Genomic DNA, 18,531 nt, shown 5'->3' with positions numbered 1-18,531 from the left:
AAATTCGGCAGTGCACAACTTTTGGCCAAGCGAAGCAACTCTTTAGCTCTTTTGAGTCTGTGAGTCTTTCTGTTGCGATGTAAGTTCTTGCACTTTTCAATGGCTTTACTCCGAGCTCATTTTTTAATATTTGCCCAATGGTATATTGCGATATGTTCAGCTCACGAGCCATCTTTCCGCCACTGCGACAAAAATCGCCTACTAAGGTTTATGTCTTCGTATATTTGGAAGATTTTAGCGACATTTTTCACCGGATTTGTTTCAAATTTCGTATTTGAAGTTCGTAATGGATTCTACAACCTATGACAAATTGTCTATACAGATCCAAGTTTTCGTATAGGCCCCATAAAGGTTTCATTTTTCTACGGAATTTTTTTGAAAATTTTCAAGTTCCTTCAATATAGTGAAGTTCCAAATTTTATTGAAATCGCACGAGAAAATATATAGGAACGATATCCAAATCTGTACTGATTTCATTTTAATTTTTATACCCTACACCATATAGTGGTAAGGGTATTATGTCTTTGTGCATTTGTTTGTAACATGGAGAAGGAAACGAGATAGACCCATAGTTGCTTTTTGGTCCGTCCGTCCGTCTGTCCATGTATTTTTTCTAAACAAAATGCAGGTCGCATTTATTATTCGATTGAGATAAAATTTTCTAAATAACATTTGTTTGGCTTTAGGACGAACCCAATTGAAATTGGTGAAAATCGGTCCATATTCAGATATAGCTCTCTTCACCCGATTTTAGGTTTCTTGTGCACCATTCTTGTGCTAATATCAGTCCAAATAGTGTGAATTTTGCTGCATCCGACCGAATTCAGCTTACAAGAATGTGCTTCAAATTTGGTGAAGATCGGTTCAGATATAGCTTTAGCTTCCATCTATATGTTTCATCCGATTTGGTGTTTAAGTTCCTCAAACTCGTAATATGCATTCGACAACAATGATATTTGGTGTCAGATGTCTTATAGAGCTCGGAAATACCTCTACCAAATTTTATCAAGATCGGTTCAGATTTGGATATAGGTCCAATATATATCCTTAACAGATTTCGGGTTAATTGTGCACCAAATGGCGAATATCTGTCAAAAAAGTCCTGAATTTTGATACATCCTACCTAATTTAGTCCAGAAAGAAGTAAATCAAATTTGGAGAAAATCGGTTCATATATAGCTATAGCTGACATACATATTTTTCATCCGATTTGTAGTTTAAGTCCCTCACATGCATGCGACAAACAATGAAATTTGGTACCAGATATCTTATAAAGCTAAGAAATACCTTTGCCAAATTTTATCGAAAACGGCTAATATTTGGATATAGCCCCCTCATATAACCTTAATCCGATTTCTGGTTTATTGTGCAAATAATGGCTAATATCTACCCAAATGGAGTGAATTTCGGGACGTACTTTTTAGTTGTGAAGGGTATCATATAGTCGGCCCCGCCCGACTTTTGACTTTTCCTTATTGGTCAAATTTATTTTGGTACCAAATTTCGTTACACATTCCATTTAATTTCGCAAATTTACTTTTTTACCAAATTCCTTCACTCATTCCAAATTTCGTTGGAATCGGACAAACATTCAGTGTTTGTTGCATCAAATATGTGAGATAGGCCGAAATTATATTTTTATGGGAGCTATATCCAATCTGAAACGATTTTAATAAAATAGTTGGTAAAATTATTTTCTGATCAAATTCCATTACTCATTCCAAATTTTATTGGAATCGAATACACATATCGTGTTTGGTGCATCGAATATGTCAAATTGGCCGAAAATATATATGGGAACTACAGCCAAATTTGAATCAAAATCGGTATGCAAATTTATTTTTTATTTCCGTCCGATTTTCCGACATTCTAAATTTGAAGACTGTATCTATAAACGATTAAGATATGTGCATTCAAAAACAAAATTTTCTGCAGGTACCTCCGATTCTGATGCTATATCTCCAGTTCCATTTGGAATTTAAAAAATGTATATAGCCTATGTTACTTTCAGGCAATGTTGTAGTAAATACGGAAATTTGCAGGAAAATCTGTTTAGCAGTTTTTTTAACAATTTTTTTTCAGACAAACAAACCTACAATCAATCGTCAAAACATTTTCCTCTTTTATAGATATAGATCCATTGAATATACACAAATCAGAGATGGGAAATCTTCATTTCAGAAGCAGGATTTTTACACCCTCTCTTTCAAATTAAATACCCTAGTGCAATGACTTCCATATCCCCACAGCTTACAATGACTCACAATAGTTTACCATTATTTGAAAAGCACTTACACGCTGGATTCAGCTCATTAAAGTGCACCCACGGAATTCTTTCTCAACGTAAAAAGTTGTATTGATATGCATTGCCACTTTAACAAGAATATTGTGAAGTAAAAATATATATTTACATTTAAAAAATATATATATCCTCATGGATGTCAAGTAAAGCCTTACATAAAATCCCAGCAATTGTTAACTTGAAACGTTTTCACTTAAAGACATAAAGGATACATTTTAAGGTTTCTTTTAGCAAAAGCACACTTAACCAACTTTTATGGTTTTCTATATTTTAAAAAAAAAAATTTGATTTTTTTCACATAAAACATATTATTTGTTGTTGTTTTAGTCGTTTTATATTTTTAAATTTAGTATTTTCACATTTCAACTCACCTGGACTTCCTGATGCTTTTTTCACTGACATCCAACTATTGCAACTTCTGCTTCTCTATTTTCCATTTATAAATTTCCAATACTCTAACGCTTCTCCATTTAATCTCTTTACTATTAATTACTCTTAAAACTTCTTTCGATTTCAATTTAGCTGTTTGCCGAATTGTCTTTGTTTTAATTTCAACCATTTGCTTGTTGTCTACTCTACTCTGTCATTTTCTGTCTATGTCTATGTGTGTGTATGTAGTTGTTGGTAATCTATTCTACAGGGTTTATTTAATTATAAACCCAAAATACATAAATATACATTATTAATAATACGAAAACAATACAACAAACAAGTAAAATTCTACAAAAAAATAATAGTTATTATTTAAATTGTGCTGGGAATTTTAATTAAATTTTTGAAAAAACAAAATATAATTAAAAAAATGTTTTTCTAAATAAAAATATAATTCCATATTTTGATACATATATAGGGTGAGATAAAAAACTGCAACAAAGTCAAAAGCCATAATTTTTACATTTTTTTCTTTAAATTTTATTGAATGAAAGCTAAAAATATCGGAAATAGCATCAAATTTTAGAAAAAGTTTAGATTTTTTCGAATTGGTCACCTTTGGCACGAATTATGGCCTTCAAACGTCAATAAAACCGTCACACGCTGTCCGAATGTTATTCTGCGGTATTTTAGTCCAGTTGGAATGACCAAGGTCTGCGGACATTAAATCCTTGCGTGCCCAAGGATTTATAGAATATTCGGCATTCATTCTGATGCCACTGTCGATTAATACGAGCGGAGAGCTACCATCGGCTGTTATGGCGACCCACACTGCCACCATGGCCGGCGCTTGAGTTCTGGTGGCCAACCGAAGGTGCACGTTTTCAGCTGACCTCTTTGGCAAGTAAACATGATAATTTTGTTTGTTTACAAACTGCTGGACAACGAATGTTTTCTCATCGGAGACGGAAACAACCAAATTCGGCAATTCACCACTTGCGCCCAAGCGAGGCAACTTTTTAGCTCTTTTGAGTCTATTTTCTTTCCATAGCGGTATAAGGTCTTGCACTTTTTGGAATTTCAATGGCTTTACCCCGAGCCTATTTTTCAATATTTGCCGAATGGATTATTGCAATATGTTGAGCTCACGAGCCATTTTTCGGCCACTGCGACGCGAGTTTCGATCAAGTCGCTTCTATACTTTTCGAACCATTTCTGCTGAAGTTGCTGTTTTCTTCCGTCCACTTCCTTGACGTCGGGCTACGCTACCAGTATCACGATAACGAGCGATGGTACGAGACACAAAAGATTTATTAACATTTAAATGCTGGAGTGCTCTAACGATAGCCATTTTTGGTTTTCCAGCCAAATATAAAGAAATCACACTATCACGCTGAAATCCATCTGGAAAATTCTCACTAAAATGCTTTTGTACGCTGGTAAGCAATATAATGAGCTGTCACTGGAATAATTTTAATAGCTGTCGGACGAGTGGCTTAGAAAATACAGCAGTCTGAAGTTGGTTGAAGTTTGTTCATATCACCCTGTATTTGGTATTTTGCTGACTTTAGCGACATTATTCACCGGGATTGTTACAAGTTTTGTCAACGTATGTTTTAAAAGATTTTTTTCTTACAAATGATGGTGGAACACTCCGGTTCGCCACATCTAGTACCTTACGCACATTACAAAATGTTCCAAAAATTATCACATATCTTCTATATATACAAAAGAGCAAAATGTTTGTACGTTTGATTGTTTGTTTTTAATTTATATACTCAAAAATATCTAAACTGAGTTTCCTGCAAATTTTCAAACATACTTTAGCATCGGCTGAAAGTAACATAGGCTATAGATATAGCAAAATAATCGGAAGTGCCTCAAAAAAGTTAGATTTTATATGAACATATATATTTATTTGTTATGGATACATTCTTCAAATTCGGAATGTGTAAAGGAATTTGGTCAAAAAAATAACTTTGTTAAATTATATTGAAATCAGTTCAGGTTTTAATGTTATTTAATTAAAAATCTTAGACCCACAACGCCTTTGCAATGGTGTTAGAGTAAAGAGTAAAAAAAACTACATAACAATTTAATTAAGGCTACGATTATTACGGGGAAGTATGTAGGTTCAGTTTTATTGCTACCTCGAATCCCTCTAAGGGCAAAAAATGTCTTTCAATTTTAATGGAATATAGAACGCTTGACATTTGTTATGACAATTAATAAATCCCAAGTACAAATTCTTCATGTATGCGGATTAAATTGGACATTTTCCTGCTTTTCTCATGATCTATACCCGGCATATTCACGCGTTGCTAGAACGAGGCATTTGTTTTTTTACGCCCTTGAATGAAAAAAAAAATAAATTTAAACTTAAGGAAATAGACCAAATCGATAAGAAGTGGATAATACTGGTCCACTCTTTCTGTATATCCTCCATAAAGGGTCAACATACCTGCTGATTTCTTACTGAAAGTGAGATTAAAGAAAATGATTAATTCAGGGAAACATTATATCGCTTTGAAATTTTGCTCAGACATTTATATTAGCATGTTTGGTATTAAAAAATGGGACATATCGGATCTCGTTTCGGTATGGCCCTCAACTAACAGTACTTCCTACTAATTGCCAATATTTTAAATGTTTTGACCACATTTGTAATCCAAGTTGACATTTAGAGTTCTGAGTATATATAATATCTTCATGCTAATACTTTTCAAGATTGCTCCAGTTGTTGGTATAAGCACCGTATTACTGTTCCTCCTATTTTTTTTTGGTATTTTAAAGGGTTCAACACCACTTTCAAATTGACATTTTGATTTCTGAGCTGAACGCATATCTTCCCGCTAAATTTTTTGAAGATAGTTCCACAATTATATTTTAACCATATATAACGGCACTTCCAATTTGTAGGTATTTTGAGAATCTCTACCTGAAAAATGTGTAAATTTATGTTCACTATTACATATAGGTTCTATATATAGAGACACTTCTTTATTTTTGGTATTTTGAGATTTTCAGAGGGAGTTTTTACTTTTTGGTATTTTGTTTCTCATTGGATAAAAGCTAAATAAATTGCCAATATAGAATCAAAGTTCAACTAGGTCTCTATAGGGCCCAATGTTGTTAGATCCCCAAAAAACAGAGATAAATTCAAAGGAAGTATTTCATTATTCCCATTAATTTGTTTTTTTCTTTTTTTTCAATTTTCATATCTAAATCAGTAAAAAATAACAAACTTTGAGTTAAGCCAGGAAAAAAATTATCCCTTAGAAAACCTTCATTAAGCTGAAGACTTTGACTAAATATTTGTATGCCTTCCTATATATGAAATTGATCAAAATCTCAATAATATATTTAAAAAAGAATATGTAACAAGGGCTATATTGTTTGCATTACTTTTAGGGCAGAAAGTGGCTTATGTTGGTATTTGGTTTTTGCCCGGTAGAGACATTGGTACGAATTTTCACTAAAGTTTAGGATATATTGATCGCCAACCACTTTTTTGTTCTATTTATTCAGTTAGATTTACAGGTTAAATAGAATATTTGTTTATAACTGCATACCGAAACCATTAATCAATTTTTCAATTTTCATATATAATTAAAAAAACTTAATTTCACCCAACAACCTTCTGTGCAAAAACTAATCGATTCCCAACATACAATTTTAATATATCTTTACAGCTAATGTATGTGTGTTATTGCTTTCCTTTTCGCCATTTTTCTAATTAGATTTAAAGTGTGAACGAACAACATCAACATGGCAAGAGAGATAAAAAGAGAGCGAGGGCAAAAAACCTCTAATGAATGGTTATCATTATTCTTGTCAGGACCAAATCGACACAACAGCTGCTAACAGATACAACTCAATTTTGAACGTTTACTAATAACCTCGATACTGACCATTTGCTTGGCAATTCTATTTGCCTTGTCTGAGTTTATTTTTCACACTCTTCTTCGTGGAAAGTGGCTTTTCTCGTTGTAGCATTGCTTTGCATGACTCCCATTGAAATGGCACAAAGCCATATATAAGTTACGTGCTAATGATGATGACCTCTTACGTTGGATGCGGGGGAAATGGTGAGAAAAAAGACAACAAATTAGAATAAATGTTGGAATTAGTTAAAGGAGGAACTCTTTCAACGACCGTTGTCTTTTATAACTTTATGATAAAGTGGGGGCATTGAGGGAAGTTTTTCTACCATTTTTGTATATTTTACTTAAAAAAGTTCATTTTTTTTCTTGGTGGGCTCCAGAAATTAATTTCTGTGTAAGTCACTGATTGCGGCTATTAAATTAATTTATTTTAATTAAAATCTATGAGTATATAGGGTGAGATGAAAAAACTGCAACCAACTTCAGACTGCTGTCAATTCTAAGCCACTCGTCCGACATTTTTTCCAGTGACAGCTCATTATATTTTTTACAAGCGTACAAAAGCATTTTGGTGAGAATTTTCCAGAAAAAGAATTATTCGTTATGGAATTCAATCGTGATAGTGCGATTTCTTTGTATTCGGCTGGAAAACAACAAGTGGCTATCCAGCATTTAAATGTGAATAAGTCTATTGTTTCTCGTACCATCGCTCGTTACCGTGATACTGGTAACGTAGCCTGACGTCAAGGAACTGGATGGAAGAAAAAGCGACTTAATCGAAACCTGCTTCGCAGTGGCCAAAAAAGCTGAACATATCGCAATATTCCATTCCTTTGAAATTCCAAAAAGTGCAAGAACTTACACCGCAACAGAAAGAAAATAGACTCAAAAGAACTAAAGAGTTGCTTCGCTTGGCCGAAAGTGATGAACTGCCGAATTTCGTTGTCCAGCAGGTTGTAAACAAACAAAATGATCATGTTTACTTGTCAAAGAGGTCAGCTGAAAATGTGCACCACCAGAACTCAGGCGCCGGCCATGGTGATGGTGTGGGCCGCCATAATAGCCGATGGTCGTTCTCCGCTCGTATTAATCGACCGTGGCATCACCATAAATGCCGAATGCTATCGCGAAAATATTCTGGAGGGTATATTAAAACCTTGGGCACGCAAACATTTTGGCCGCAGACCTTGGACATTCCAACAGGACTCAGCACCATCGCACTCAGCACGCGTCACCGTAGAATGGTTACAAAATGAGGTTCCTCGCTTCACTTCCAGCGCACAATGACCACCAAAATCTCCGGATTCCAATCCGTTGGACTATCATGTCTGGAGTATTTTGGAAAGCAAGGTTAAAAATACCAAAGTGTCGATCACCTCAAGCAAGTGCCTCTCCGGTAACGGGCCAAAATACCGCAGAACAACATTCGGGCAGCATGTGACGGTTTCATTGGCCGTTTGAAGGCCATAATTCGTGTCAAAGGTGGCCAGTTCGAACAAATCTAAACTTATTCTGAAATTTGATGCTATTTCCGAAACTTTTTGCTTTCATTCAACAACATTTTTAAAAAATGTAAAATTTATGGCGTTTGACTTTGTTGCAGTTTTTTTTTATCTCACCCTATATTAAGATTTCCAAAGTTTGATACAGAATCGGATGATCCTTTCTTGTTCTACATGGTAAATGTTTTTCTATGAAAATTTTGACGTTTATTGGAAAGGGACCGATTTTTCCCTACTCCGAACTCGATTTATGTCTGAGGCAAATATTACGATGTAACAAGTTAGGACTAAATTAGGAGTAACCGTTAAAGTTATCATACGCACCAGCCAGACGGACGGATGGATACCCCTAGATCAACTCCAACTGTCCTGAAACTGGTTTGGTCCAAAGAGACCTAAGATAACAACCATTATTTCCTTGAGGCACAATTTGGCCTATCAAATTATATATCCCCACTGTAGCCATATGGCTGAGGGGATAAAAATGTTTTCAAATTTTGTCCAACTGAAAAAATTGTGCATTTTGAGTAGACGAATTTCAAATTTTAAGGTGGACTTTTTGCTGATGAAATTGTGCGTACTTGCTCATTTCTTAGCAGTTAATTTAATTTTATTATCCCATTTTAAAGGTACAGGCTTTACATTACCTAGTTGATACGTTATTAATCACTCTAAAATGCGATCAATATTTGCATTTCTTCTCAACAAACTCTTCAATGTAATCCAAGGCTTTTCAAAAATATAAACAACTAGCTGGCCCGGTCCGCGTTGCCGGCCCGTACTTTTAGTCTTTAAAGCATAATAAATCACAGATCTGACTTATGTAGGCGGCACAATTTTGATTATAAGTAATGACGACATTATAATTACTCCAATCTTGATTATAAATAATGACTTGATTATGAGTAATGACTCCATGACTAAATATAAATTAATATTCATTGCAAAAGTTATAATTACCGTCGGTTTTAAATATTTTGAATAGCCTGATCTTATTTTTCAGATATAGGCTTTAATTTGAGTGTTAAATACCTACATGATAAGAACATCCATGTGAGAATTCAGCTCAATTTTTGTTATTGTAAAAAGCATTGAAATGAGCTATAATTTGAAATTTGTATTTCCAACGTTTAACATCCCGTACTGCGTGGTATTCAGTTTTGTCCACCTCATACTTGAAGGCAGAATAGGCAGAATGTTGTCAGAATACTCTTTTGCTCCGATTACCGTAAGATGGGAATTAATTGTTTGTCATTTAAATTGTGCGGCGGAGATCCAATAAAGTTACTTTATAATTTCGTATTATTTTCATGTTTCTCCCACAATTTCCGACTGAATGAGACCCAGATTGACATTTCGGAATTTTTTTTTTTCATATAGACGTACATCCCAAATCTACGTTCCCAACCAATATTCTCTTGGGGGTTACAAATTCAATAGAATACCAAATTTTCTTTTCTGACCCCACATTGGTTGGGAAAGTGGACTTGGGGGTATATTAATGTGGGGACTGAACTTAAATAAATTCCTATGAGGATAATTATCAGTAAGATCTTTTTCTACCCCAGGGTTTTTTACACTAGGTAGCCTCAAGACTAAGCTGCGCACTTTTCCGAAAAATAAAAATTTATAAGAAGAGGTTTTCTTCCCCCTTAGAAACAAAGATGTCAAATAAGGGCCAAAAAATGGAAAAAAAGTGGCTAGACCCCGAAAATACCCTAAATCATATGATGGTGATACCAAAACGTGATAATTTTTTGCAAAGATGGTTTCTTCTTAAATTATCAACATAAGCTTAAATTAGTACGAAAAATATGATTAAAATGTAGAATATACTTGAAATCGGGTTGTTCCGTTATCAGGGGTTATGATCCATATCATGACCTGCAAAAGCGATTAAAGGTATCTTGAATGTTTAGGTAGAATTTATATTTTGCGTTCTTTAAGTCGGTATTTGACTGATTGCAGTCCCAATGTATTTTGAATTTTGTGTTCTCATTTGACAATTTATTGTCATATAAAAGAAGCAGGTCCACTTTTTGAAATTAACCCCATAACGCTTCTTCGGTCATTTTTGTTTGTTTAAAAGTGTTCGCATCTTCCAGCTGAAGCACGATGTAGGTCCTGGAGTAGAAAGCATTTAACATCGTATTGCGTCCTCATTTCATTTTTAATATTATTCATTCAGAATTCAAACCAATAAAAAATGTACACTTCAATATAGAAAAAAAAAGAATATTCTACTGGTTCGCTGATTTTTTTGCGGCAATTTTTTAAAGGTGATTACGAAGTTTGTCGGTAGAATGTACTATTATTTTGAAATTCGATTCCATTGAAAAATGTGATTTTTCCCGATTTTAAAATTTTCATATAAAGCGACAACGGATAAAATTGTTAAATACATAAAATCTATAAATAACAGTTTTATCCGTTGTGGCTTTATATTACCCAAAAAGCCTAAACATCATATTAGAATTCAAAAAAAAAAAGAAAAAAAAAACACTACAAATGTACATTCGAAAATAGTACGTCAAAATGGAAAAAATATGCAATATAAAACATTACTATTGTACATTTTAAAAGTCAAAATGAAAATGTTCAAATTTCACATTTTACGCGATTTTTTTTGGATTTTATTCTTTTCTGCCAAGAGGCAATTCCGAATTTGTTTAAATCGTTAAAATCAGACTGGCTGTCTTTATGTTATAAGAGTATTAACTAACACAACTTTCTTTTACATATAGAGAGATAGATTTAAAAGTAGGCGCGTTTCTCAGTCCCTAAATAAGTACTTAGGGTTGGATGGAAAGCCAACAGCATCTCGTGTAATAATTCTCAAACCGATATCTTCACTATTTTGGCAAATATAAAGATTTTAGATAAATCGTAATAGTGGGCGTAAAAGGAGGCGTGGTCAATATTTTTTTCTTTTAAAACCTAACTCGGGGTATGACGAACGTTTGTACAAAAAATTATGCAAATCGGTCCAGCCGTTTTCAACTGATTCCGTTACCAACAAACAACAATTGATTTTTATATATATAGATATATGGACAATATGGAGATTATTGTAACAAAAACTTAATCTTCCGTTAAATACTTTTTTTTCTAGGCAACAAACTAGGTTTTCAATATAAATATTTGTTTATAACTTTCCCTTACGAAAAATATCGAATAAAGAATACAATAGATGGTAGTTATTCGCTATCAATATATTTTGTTATGGGGAGCACAATCTAACACACACACACGCGCACAAACACTATTGACTGGTATGTGTATGGCAAAACCCCACCACACTAACAATGTAGTTTATTTGTAGTGTATAGTTTATGAACGACCTCTGTTAACTGCTCAATATGTTCACTGTTCCCGGCATACTTCATAATGCATGATATACACCTGAATGTAAGAAACAATAAATTTTATTTTCCCCCACACACATACACTCGCAAAACACCAACACCCACACAATATTTCATTAGCGTTTCCAATAGCTTAGACATAAACAAAAGCCGTAGTAAAAAGTTTCCATAAATATCAATATTTTGCAAAAAAAGTAATACAAACAAGAATATGCTACACCTTTCCAAACAATACACCTTGTAAATAAAAACTATTACCAGCCCACATCCTCTCTTTTAGGAGGAGGCCCTCTCTCTCTTATTTTCTATTTACAATTATATAATACCATCGACCATTACAGTTTTTTTTATGAGGCCCAGATGTCCACTACTCGAAGCGGCTGCTTTAAACTTTTCGAACGCCAGCATCTTTTTTGCATTAATTATTTTTGTACCTTTTACAGGTGGTTCCGTGAGACCCACAAAAGGTTGGAAGGCCGAACATAAGGCGGCACGTACACTCGGTATTATCATGGGTGTCTTTCTGTTGTGTTGGCTGCCATTTTTTCTCTGGTAAGTACAATGAACCGAAAACTAATTGCTGCTGCTTGTGCTGCACAGTGGTTTGAAATGGAAATAATTTGGTCGGAAAATGGATTAAGACTAGTTAGAACCAGCCAATATTACCTTTTGAAAATTATATGAGGCTATCATTATGCTAATGGTTTGCCAATAATATCCCCAATATATATACAAAGGGCGATTTTTAGCTATTATCTCTTTGGCAAAATAGGTTTAAACAGCTCCCACACGTTACGTGTTTTGTTTCACTGCCACACATCTCCAGTTTTATCTTTAACTTGACCAAGAACAGCACCTGCAAAATTTTTTTTTTTAAATACGTGCCTTGTTAAGAATGTTCATCGCGTCATTCTTTTTCTGCAACGAAGCTCATTATACCCTTAGCCATTGGATTCTTTTAAAATGCGCCTCATCGAAATAACGGTTTTAGACCCTAGGTCTCTTTGGACCAAATCCGTTTAAAGATAATTATAGTCGACCTAAGGATCTCTGGATGCTGCGCACTATAACTCTCGAAAAGGGTATCCGATTTGGTCCAAACTATTTGGTATATCGTAAAATTATTTTTAAACTTAGATCGAGTTCAGATATGGTCCATAAAGGACTACTTCTCTGGTACCTATCCCACAAAAGTCATTTTTTTTTCAAAGAAAATAATTTATCACGAACAAGAACAAGAAAGGATTATTAGATTTTTTGGATCATTCGAATCCTAATATTTTTGTCAGTGTTAGGTCAGGTGCGAAAATGGACAATATCGAGGCACTCCATCAAGTATCTCCCCCACAAAGGGTTTATATTTAGAATAATTATGACTCTTATAAAAAAAATCAAATTGTCTTCAAATTTCACACATCCGAATATTTCTAACAACGCAACCGAATATTTCTATAAAAATAGAATATATCGGTCCACTCCTTCTGCTACCTCCCCACAACGGGTCAAAAATTTAATTAGCCATAATGCTTAGAAAACGCGAAATAAGCATCCTATTTATTTCAAACTCGACACATACCTATATTTCATTTTTATTTGGTGTAAGGATGGGATATATGGGTCAACCCCTTCTGGTACCTCACCCACACTAAAGGTCAAATTTTTGAACAATAAAAACGATCATAAAATCAAATTTCACAAATCCCAATATTTCTAAAAACAATATGTGGTGTGATATTGGAATATACTGGGTGAGATGAAAAAACTGCAACCAACTTCAGACGGCTGTCATTTCCAAGCCATACGTCCGACAGTTGTTAAAATTATTCCAGTGACAGCTCATTACATTGTTTACAAGCGTACAAAAACATTTTGGTGAGAATTTTCCAGAAAAAAAGTTATTCGTGATGGAATTCAAGCGCGATAGTGTGACTTATTTAAATTTGGCTGGAAAACCACAAACCACAAGAGGCTATCGTTAGAGCACCCCAGCATTTAAATGTGAATTAACTTTTGTGTCTCGTACCTTCGCTCGTTACCGTGATATTGGTAGCGTAGCTCGAAGTCAAGGAAGTGGATGGAAGAAAACAGCAACATCAGCAGAAATGGTTCGAAAAGTAAAGAAACGACTTGATCGAAACTCGCGTCGCAGTGGCCGAAAAATGGCTCGTGAGCTGATTATATTCCATTCGGAAAATATTGAGAATGAGATGGGGGTAAAGCCATTGAAATTCCAAAAAGTGCAAAAACTGACACAGCAACAGAAAATAGACTGAAAAGAGCTAAAGAGTTGCTTCGCTTGGCCGAAAGTGGTGAACTGCCGAATTTGATTTTCTACGATGAGAAAATCTTTGTTATCCAGTAGTTTGTAAACAAACAAAATGATCGTGTTTACTTGCCAAAGAGGTCAGCTGAAAATGTGCACCTTCGGTTGGCCACCAGATCTCAAGCGCCGGCCATGGTGATGGTGTGGGCCGCCATAACAGCCGATGGTCGCTCTCCGCTTGTATTAATCGAACGTGGCATCAGAATAAATTCCGAATATTATCGCGTAAATATTCTGGAGGGTGTATTAAAGCCTTGAGCACGCAAACATTTTGGCCGCAGGACATTCCAACGGGACTCAGCACGCGCCACCCATGAATGTTAACAAAATGAGGTTCTTCGCTTCATTTCCAGCGCACAATGGCCACCAAAATCTGCGGATACCAATTCGTTGGACCATTGTATCTGGAGTATTTTGGAAAGCAAGGTTGGCACTAAAAAAATACCAAAGTGTCGATCACCTTAATCAAGCGCTTCGCCGGGAATGGGTCAAAATACCGCAGAAAAACATTCGGTCAGCGTGTGGCGGTTTCATTGACCGTTTGAAGACCATAAATCGTGCCAAAGTTGGCCAATTCGAACAAGTTTAAACTTATTTTAAAATTTGATGCTATTTCCGACATTTTTTGCTTTCATTCAAGTAAATTTAAAAAAAAAATGTAAAAATTATGGCGTTTGACTTTGTTCCAGCTTTTTTTTATCTAACCCTGTATATGGTACCCCCCACATCTTTTCAACATTTTCATAAAATTATCACATATCTCATAATATGTGAAGCAAGTAGTCGATATAGTCCAAATCTGTCACGTCGTAATATTATATCAGATACAAAATGGAAAATATTGGGCCTCTTCTTCGGAACCATCTTCATTAAGATTCTCTGTGGGTGCAATCAACTTTTGGTCCATGACCCAATATAACGGCACCTCCTGATAATTTAAAGGCTTCAACCCCAAATTTCAAAGAAAAAACATAAATAATTGGTCATTTTAGATTTTCTGCAGGGGTATTTACTTATTCTATTTTGGTTCACTTCATGGTATAGGCGTAAAATTGCGGTACCTCCTAATTTTTTAATCGTTTTTGAGTTGTTTCCCCAATTTCCAACCAAAGGAGCTGAATTTCATATTTCGGGTTCTATGTGGGTAGATGAAGTTATCATTAAAAATTAGTAAAAAAACAGCTAAGTTCGGCCGGACCGAACTTTTTATACCCTCCACCATTTGAACGGAACTTGAAAATTTTCAAAAACAAATTCCGAAAACTACCACTTAATTGAAACCCGCTACATGTGTACTATACGAAGACTTGGACATACAAACAATTTTGTCATAGGCTGAAGTACCCATTACGAACTTCAAATACGAAATTATAAATAATTCCGGTAAATAATGTCGCTAAGACCATGAAAATACCGAATATTGGGAGGTATCCTTATATGGTGGCTATACGAAGATCTGAACCTGTATACAACATTTTTTTTTTTGCCATATGTTGTAGTACCCATTAAGATCTTCCAGTACGAAATTTGAAACGATTCCGGTGAATAATGGTGCTGAAATCATCAAAATACCGAATATCGGGAGGTTATACGAAAACGTGGACCGACATGCCCCATCAGCGAACTTAACCTGCCTACTGATAAACTATGCATTTATGCAAAATTTTAGCCTTCTATCTCAATTCGTTCGAAAGGTAGCGTGATTACAACAGACAGACAGACGGACACTAGCGTGATCAGCGTCTTAAAATTTTACGCTGATCCAGAATATATACACTCTGTCGGATCTATTATGAATATTTCGAGGAGTTACAAAAAGAATGACAAAGTTAATATACCCTCCATAGAATGGTGGAGGGTATAAAAATATTAAATATAGTCCCCATATAATGGAGAAAAAATTGACCCGGCCGACCTTATCGTCCTCCTATTCATTTTCTTTACAATTATCCATTTTTTTAAACAACTGTGCAGCACCACCTTATATTCTTTCGTTACGAAACTATTACATTTCACACTACTCTCACTTCATTAGGTACGTGATAACATCCCTGTGCGGTCCTGCATGCCCCTGTCCCGATGTTGTGGTGGCCGTACTCTTTTGGATTGGTTACTTTAATTCAACGCTTAATCCTCTCATTTATGCTTATTTTAATCGTGATTTTCGAGAAGCATTTCGCAATACACTGGAATGTGTTCTGCCGTGCCTGGAGAAACGTAATCCCTACAATGCTTATTATGTTTAGCGGCTGTAAGAAGCGGGTTACACCAGAGGAAGCAGGCGACGTGCAACATGTTGGTGGTTATCTTGTCATCGAATACACAAAACAAAAGGGTCTTTTGCCCCCCTTTGCTGGAGATAAACGCAACAATGTTCAAGTTACGTTACGTTACGCACACACACACTCACAAACGCTCACTTACATTGGCCACAAACTTATTGGTTATATGTTAGGTGATACCTTTTGATAATGAAATAAACGATGAAGTGGAAAGCTGCATTCCAATGACAACGTCGACAACCAACCCCAACCACAACCTCCAACACCTCTACCATCATCATTGCCATCATCAGTTACTCAAACATACGTATGAAACCAACCTAAACGTAAGTGTATAGTTAATCTAAGTGTGATTGTATATGTATTTGTATGTATGTATTTATTTGTTGTATGTATGTTAGTAAGCGACACTCAAGTCGGAAAAAAAAACTCATAGTTATTCTTATATGAAGCGATAGTAAACTATTTATATGTGATAAATATAAAAACAAAAAAACAATGTAACAGTTCTCTTATATATAGGTGCATATGTGTGAATGTTTAGCGATGTAATTTTAAGTTTTACAAAAACAACAACACTAAAAAAAAAACAAAGAAAGAAGTAGACGGTAAGAATAACAATATTTTCGAATAATATCCACATTTTGTTGATTGGAAAATGAAACAAAGTTTACAAATTATCTAAAAAATAAATTAAGAAATTTTCAAACGGTCAAATTTTGATATCAAAAATATTTTCAAGAAAAAACCAGCAGATTATGAAAATAAAGCTAACCATTATAGAAAGTCGTAAAGTCGGGCGGGGCCGACTGAATGATATCCTACCCCACTTTGCATATTTTAAAGTCCAATGGAACTAATATATGTATGAGAGAAATATCCTCCTCTGAATCGAACTTTTATTACCCATTTTGTGCATAACAAACTAATAAATCGGATATAGATATATATGGGAGCTATATCCAAACCTGAACCGATCTCGATAAAATTTGTCAAAGGTATATCTGTGCTAAATTTGACATATTTCACTGAATATCGTTGTTACGGAGTGCATATTACGGCTGTGGAGAACAAATATAACAAACCGGATGAACAATATATACGGGAGCTATAGCTATAACTGAACCGAATTTCACCAAATCTCTAAACTCATTTTGGTCGTAAGTTCCAAACGATCTTCCGATCTTCACCAAATTTGACATACTAGACTCATTAGGTCGTATGTGCCAAATTCCATCCCATTTGGGCAAATATTAGACGTTTGGTGCACAATAAAAGGTAAATCGGACGAAGTTATATATGGGAGCTATATCCAAATCTGTACCGATCTCGATAAAATTGAGCACATGTATTTCTGAGCTGTATTTGATATATTTCCCCAAATATTGTTGTTACAGAGTGCATATTACGGCTGCGGAGGACAAAAATAACAAATCGGATGAACAATATATATGGGAGCTATAGCTATATCTGAACCGATTTCGATCAAATTTGGCATACTTATTTTCAGGTGCAATCTGATCGTACGTGCAAAATTCCAAACTATTCGGACTGATATTACACGTTTGGTGCACAATAAAAGGCAAATCGGACGAATATATATATGGGAGCTATATCTAAATTTTGACCGATTATCTCCAATTTCAATAGGGTTCGTCCTTGGGCCAAACAAATGTTGTTTGGAAAATTTCATCTCATCAAAAGGAACTATGGGTCTATCTCGTTTCCTTTTGCCTGTTACAAACAAATGCACAAAGACATAATATCTGACCACTTTGTGGTGTAGAGTATTTTTATACTTTTTATACTTATACGCTCCACCAATCGGAAGGAACTGAAAAAACTCAACAAAAAATCTGTCGAAAAATACCGTTCAAATAAAAACCTTTATGTGTGGGCTATGCGAAGACTTGGTGCTGGATAAGTAATTTTCTGTCATAGGCTATAGTACCGATTCCGAACTTCAAATATGAAATTTGGTGAATAATGTCCCTAATAGCATCAAAATACCGAATAAAGGGAGGTACCGTTGTATACTAAGAGGTCGAACTGCATAGACAAATTTCCGCCATAGGTTGAAGTACCCATTACGAACTTCAAATATGAAATCTGACGCAATTCCATTGAATAATGTTGCTAATATCCGGGAAATACCGAATATCTCGGGGTAGCGATATATGGGTGCTATACTAAAACGTAGACCTTCGTAGACAATTCTCTTTCAGGGGTAAAGTACTCAGAGAGAACTCCTTGTGTTGATTTTCAGACTATTATATTGAAAAATGTGGCTAAAATCATCAAAACACCGAATATCGGGGTCTATACGATATCGTTGATCTATACAGAAAGTTCCCTTTCAGAGGGTAAAGTATACGCAGAGAACTTCTTGTGTAGAATTTAAAACAATGTCATTGAAAAATGTGACTAACATCATCAAAATACCGAATGCCGAGAGGTACAGTTATATGGGAGATATACGATATCGTGGACCTATGTAGACA

General features: G+C 34.9%; 1 protein-coding gene across 1 annotated transcript in view; it reads left to right on the top strand.

Annotated features, from left to right (window-relative positions):
- Nucleotides 1-16,349, top strand: part of LOC131803250 (octopamine receptor beta-3R-like) — a 122,584-nt gene extending 106,235 nt beyond the window's left edge. The window contains exons 8-9 of the mRNA XM_059124347.1: nucleotides 11,869-11,977; nucleotides 15,784-16,349. Of these exons, the coding sequence (XP_058980330.1) occupies nucleotides 11,869-11,977; nucleotides 15,784-15,994 (320 nt within the window). The 3' untranslated portion in view covers nucleotides 15,995-16,349. The remainder of the gene's footprint in view (nucleotides 1-11,868; nucleotides 11,978-15,783) is intronic.
- The last annotated feature ends 2,182 nt before the right edge of the window (nucleotides 16,350-18,531 follow it).

This window comes from Musca domestica, unplaced genomic scaffold, assembly GCF_030504385.1.
Source record: "Musca domestica strain aabys unplaced genomic scaffold, Musca_domestica.polishedcontigs.V.1.1 1, whole genome shotgun sequence".
Lineage (NCBI taxonomy): Eukaryota > Metazoa > Arthropoda > Insecta > Diptera > Muscidae > Musca > Musca domestica.
This window is presented reverse-complemented; position numbering and strand designations above follow the sequence as displayed.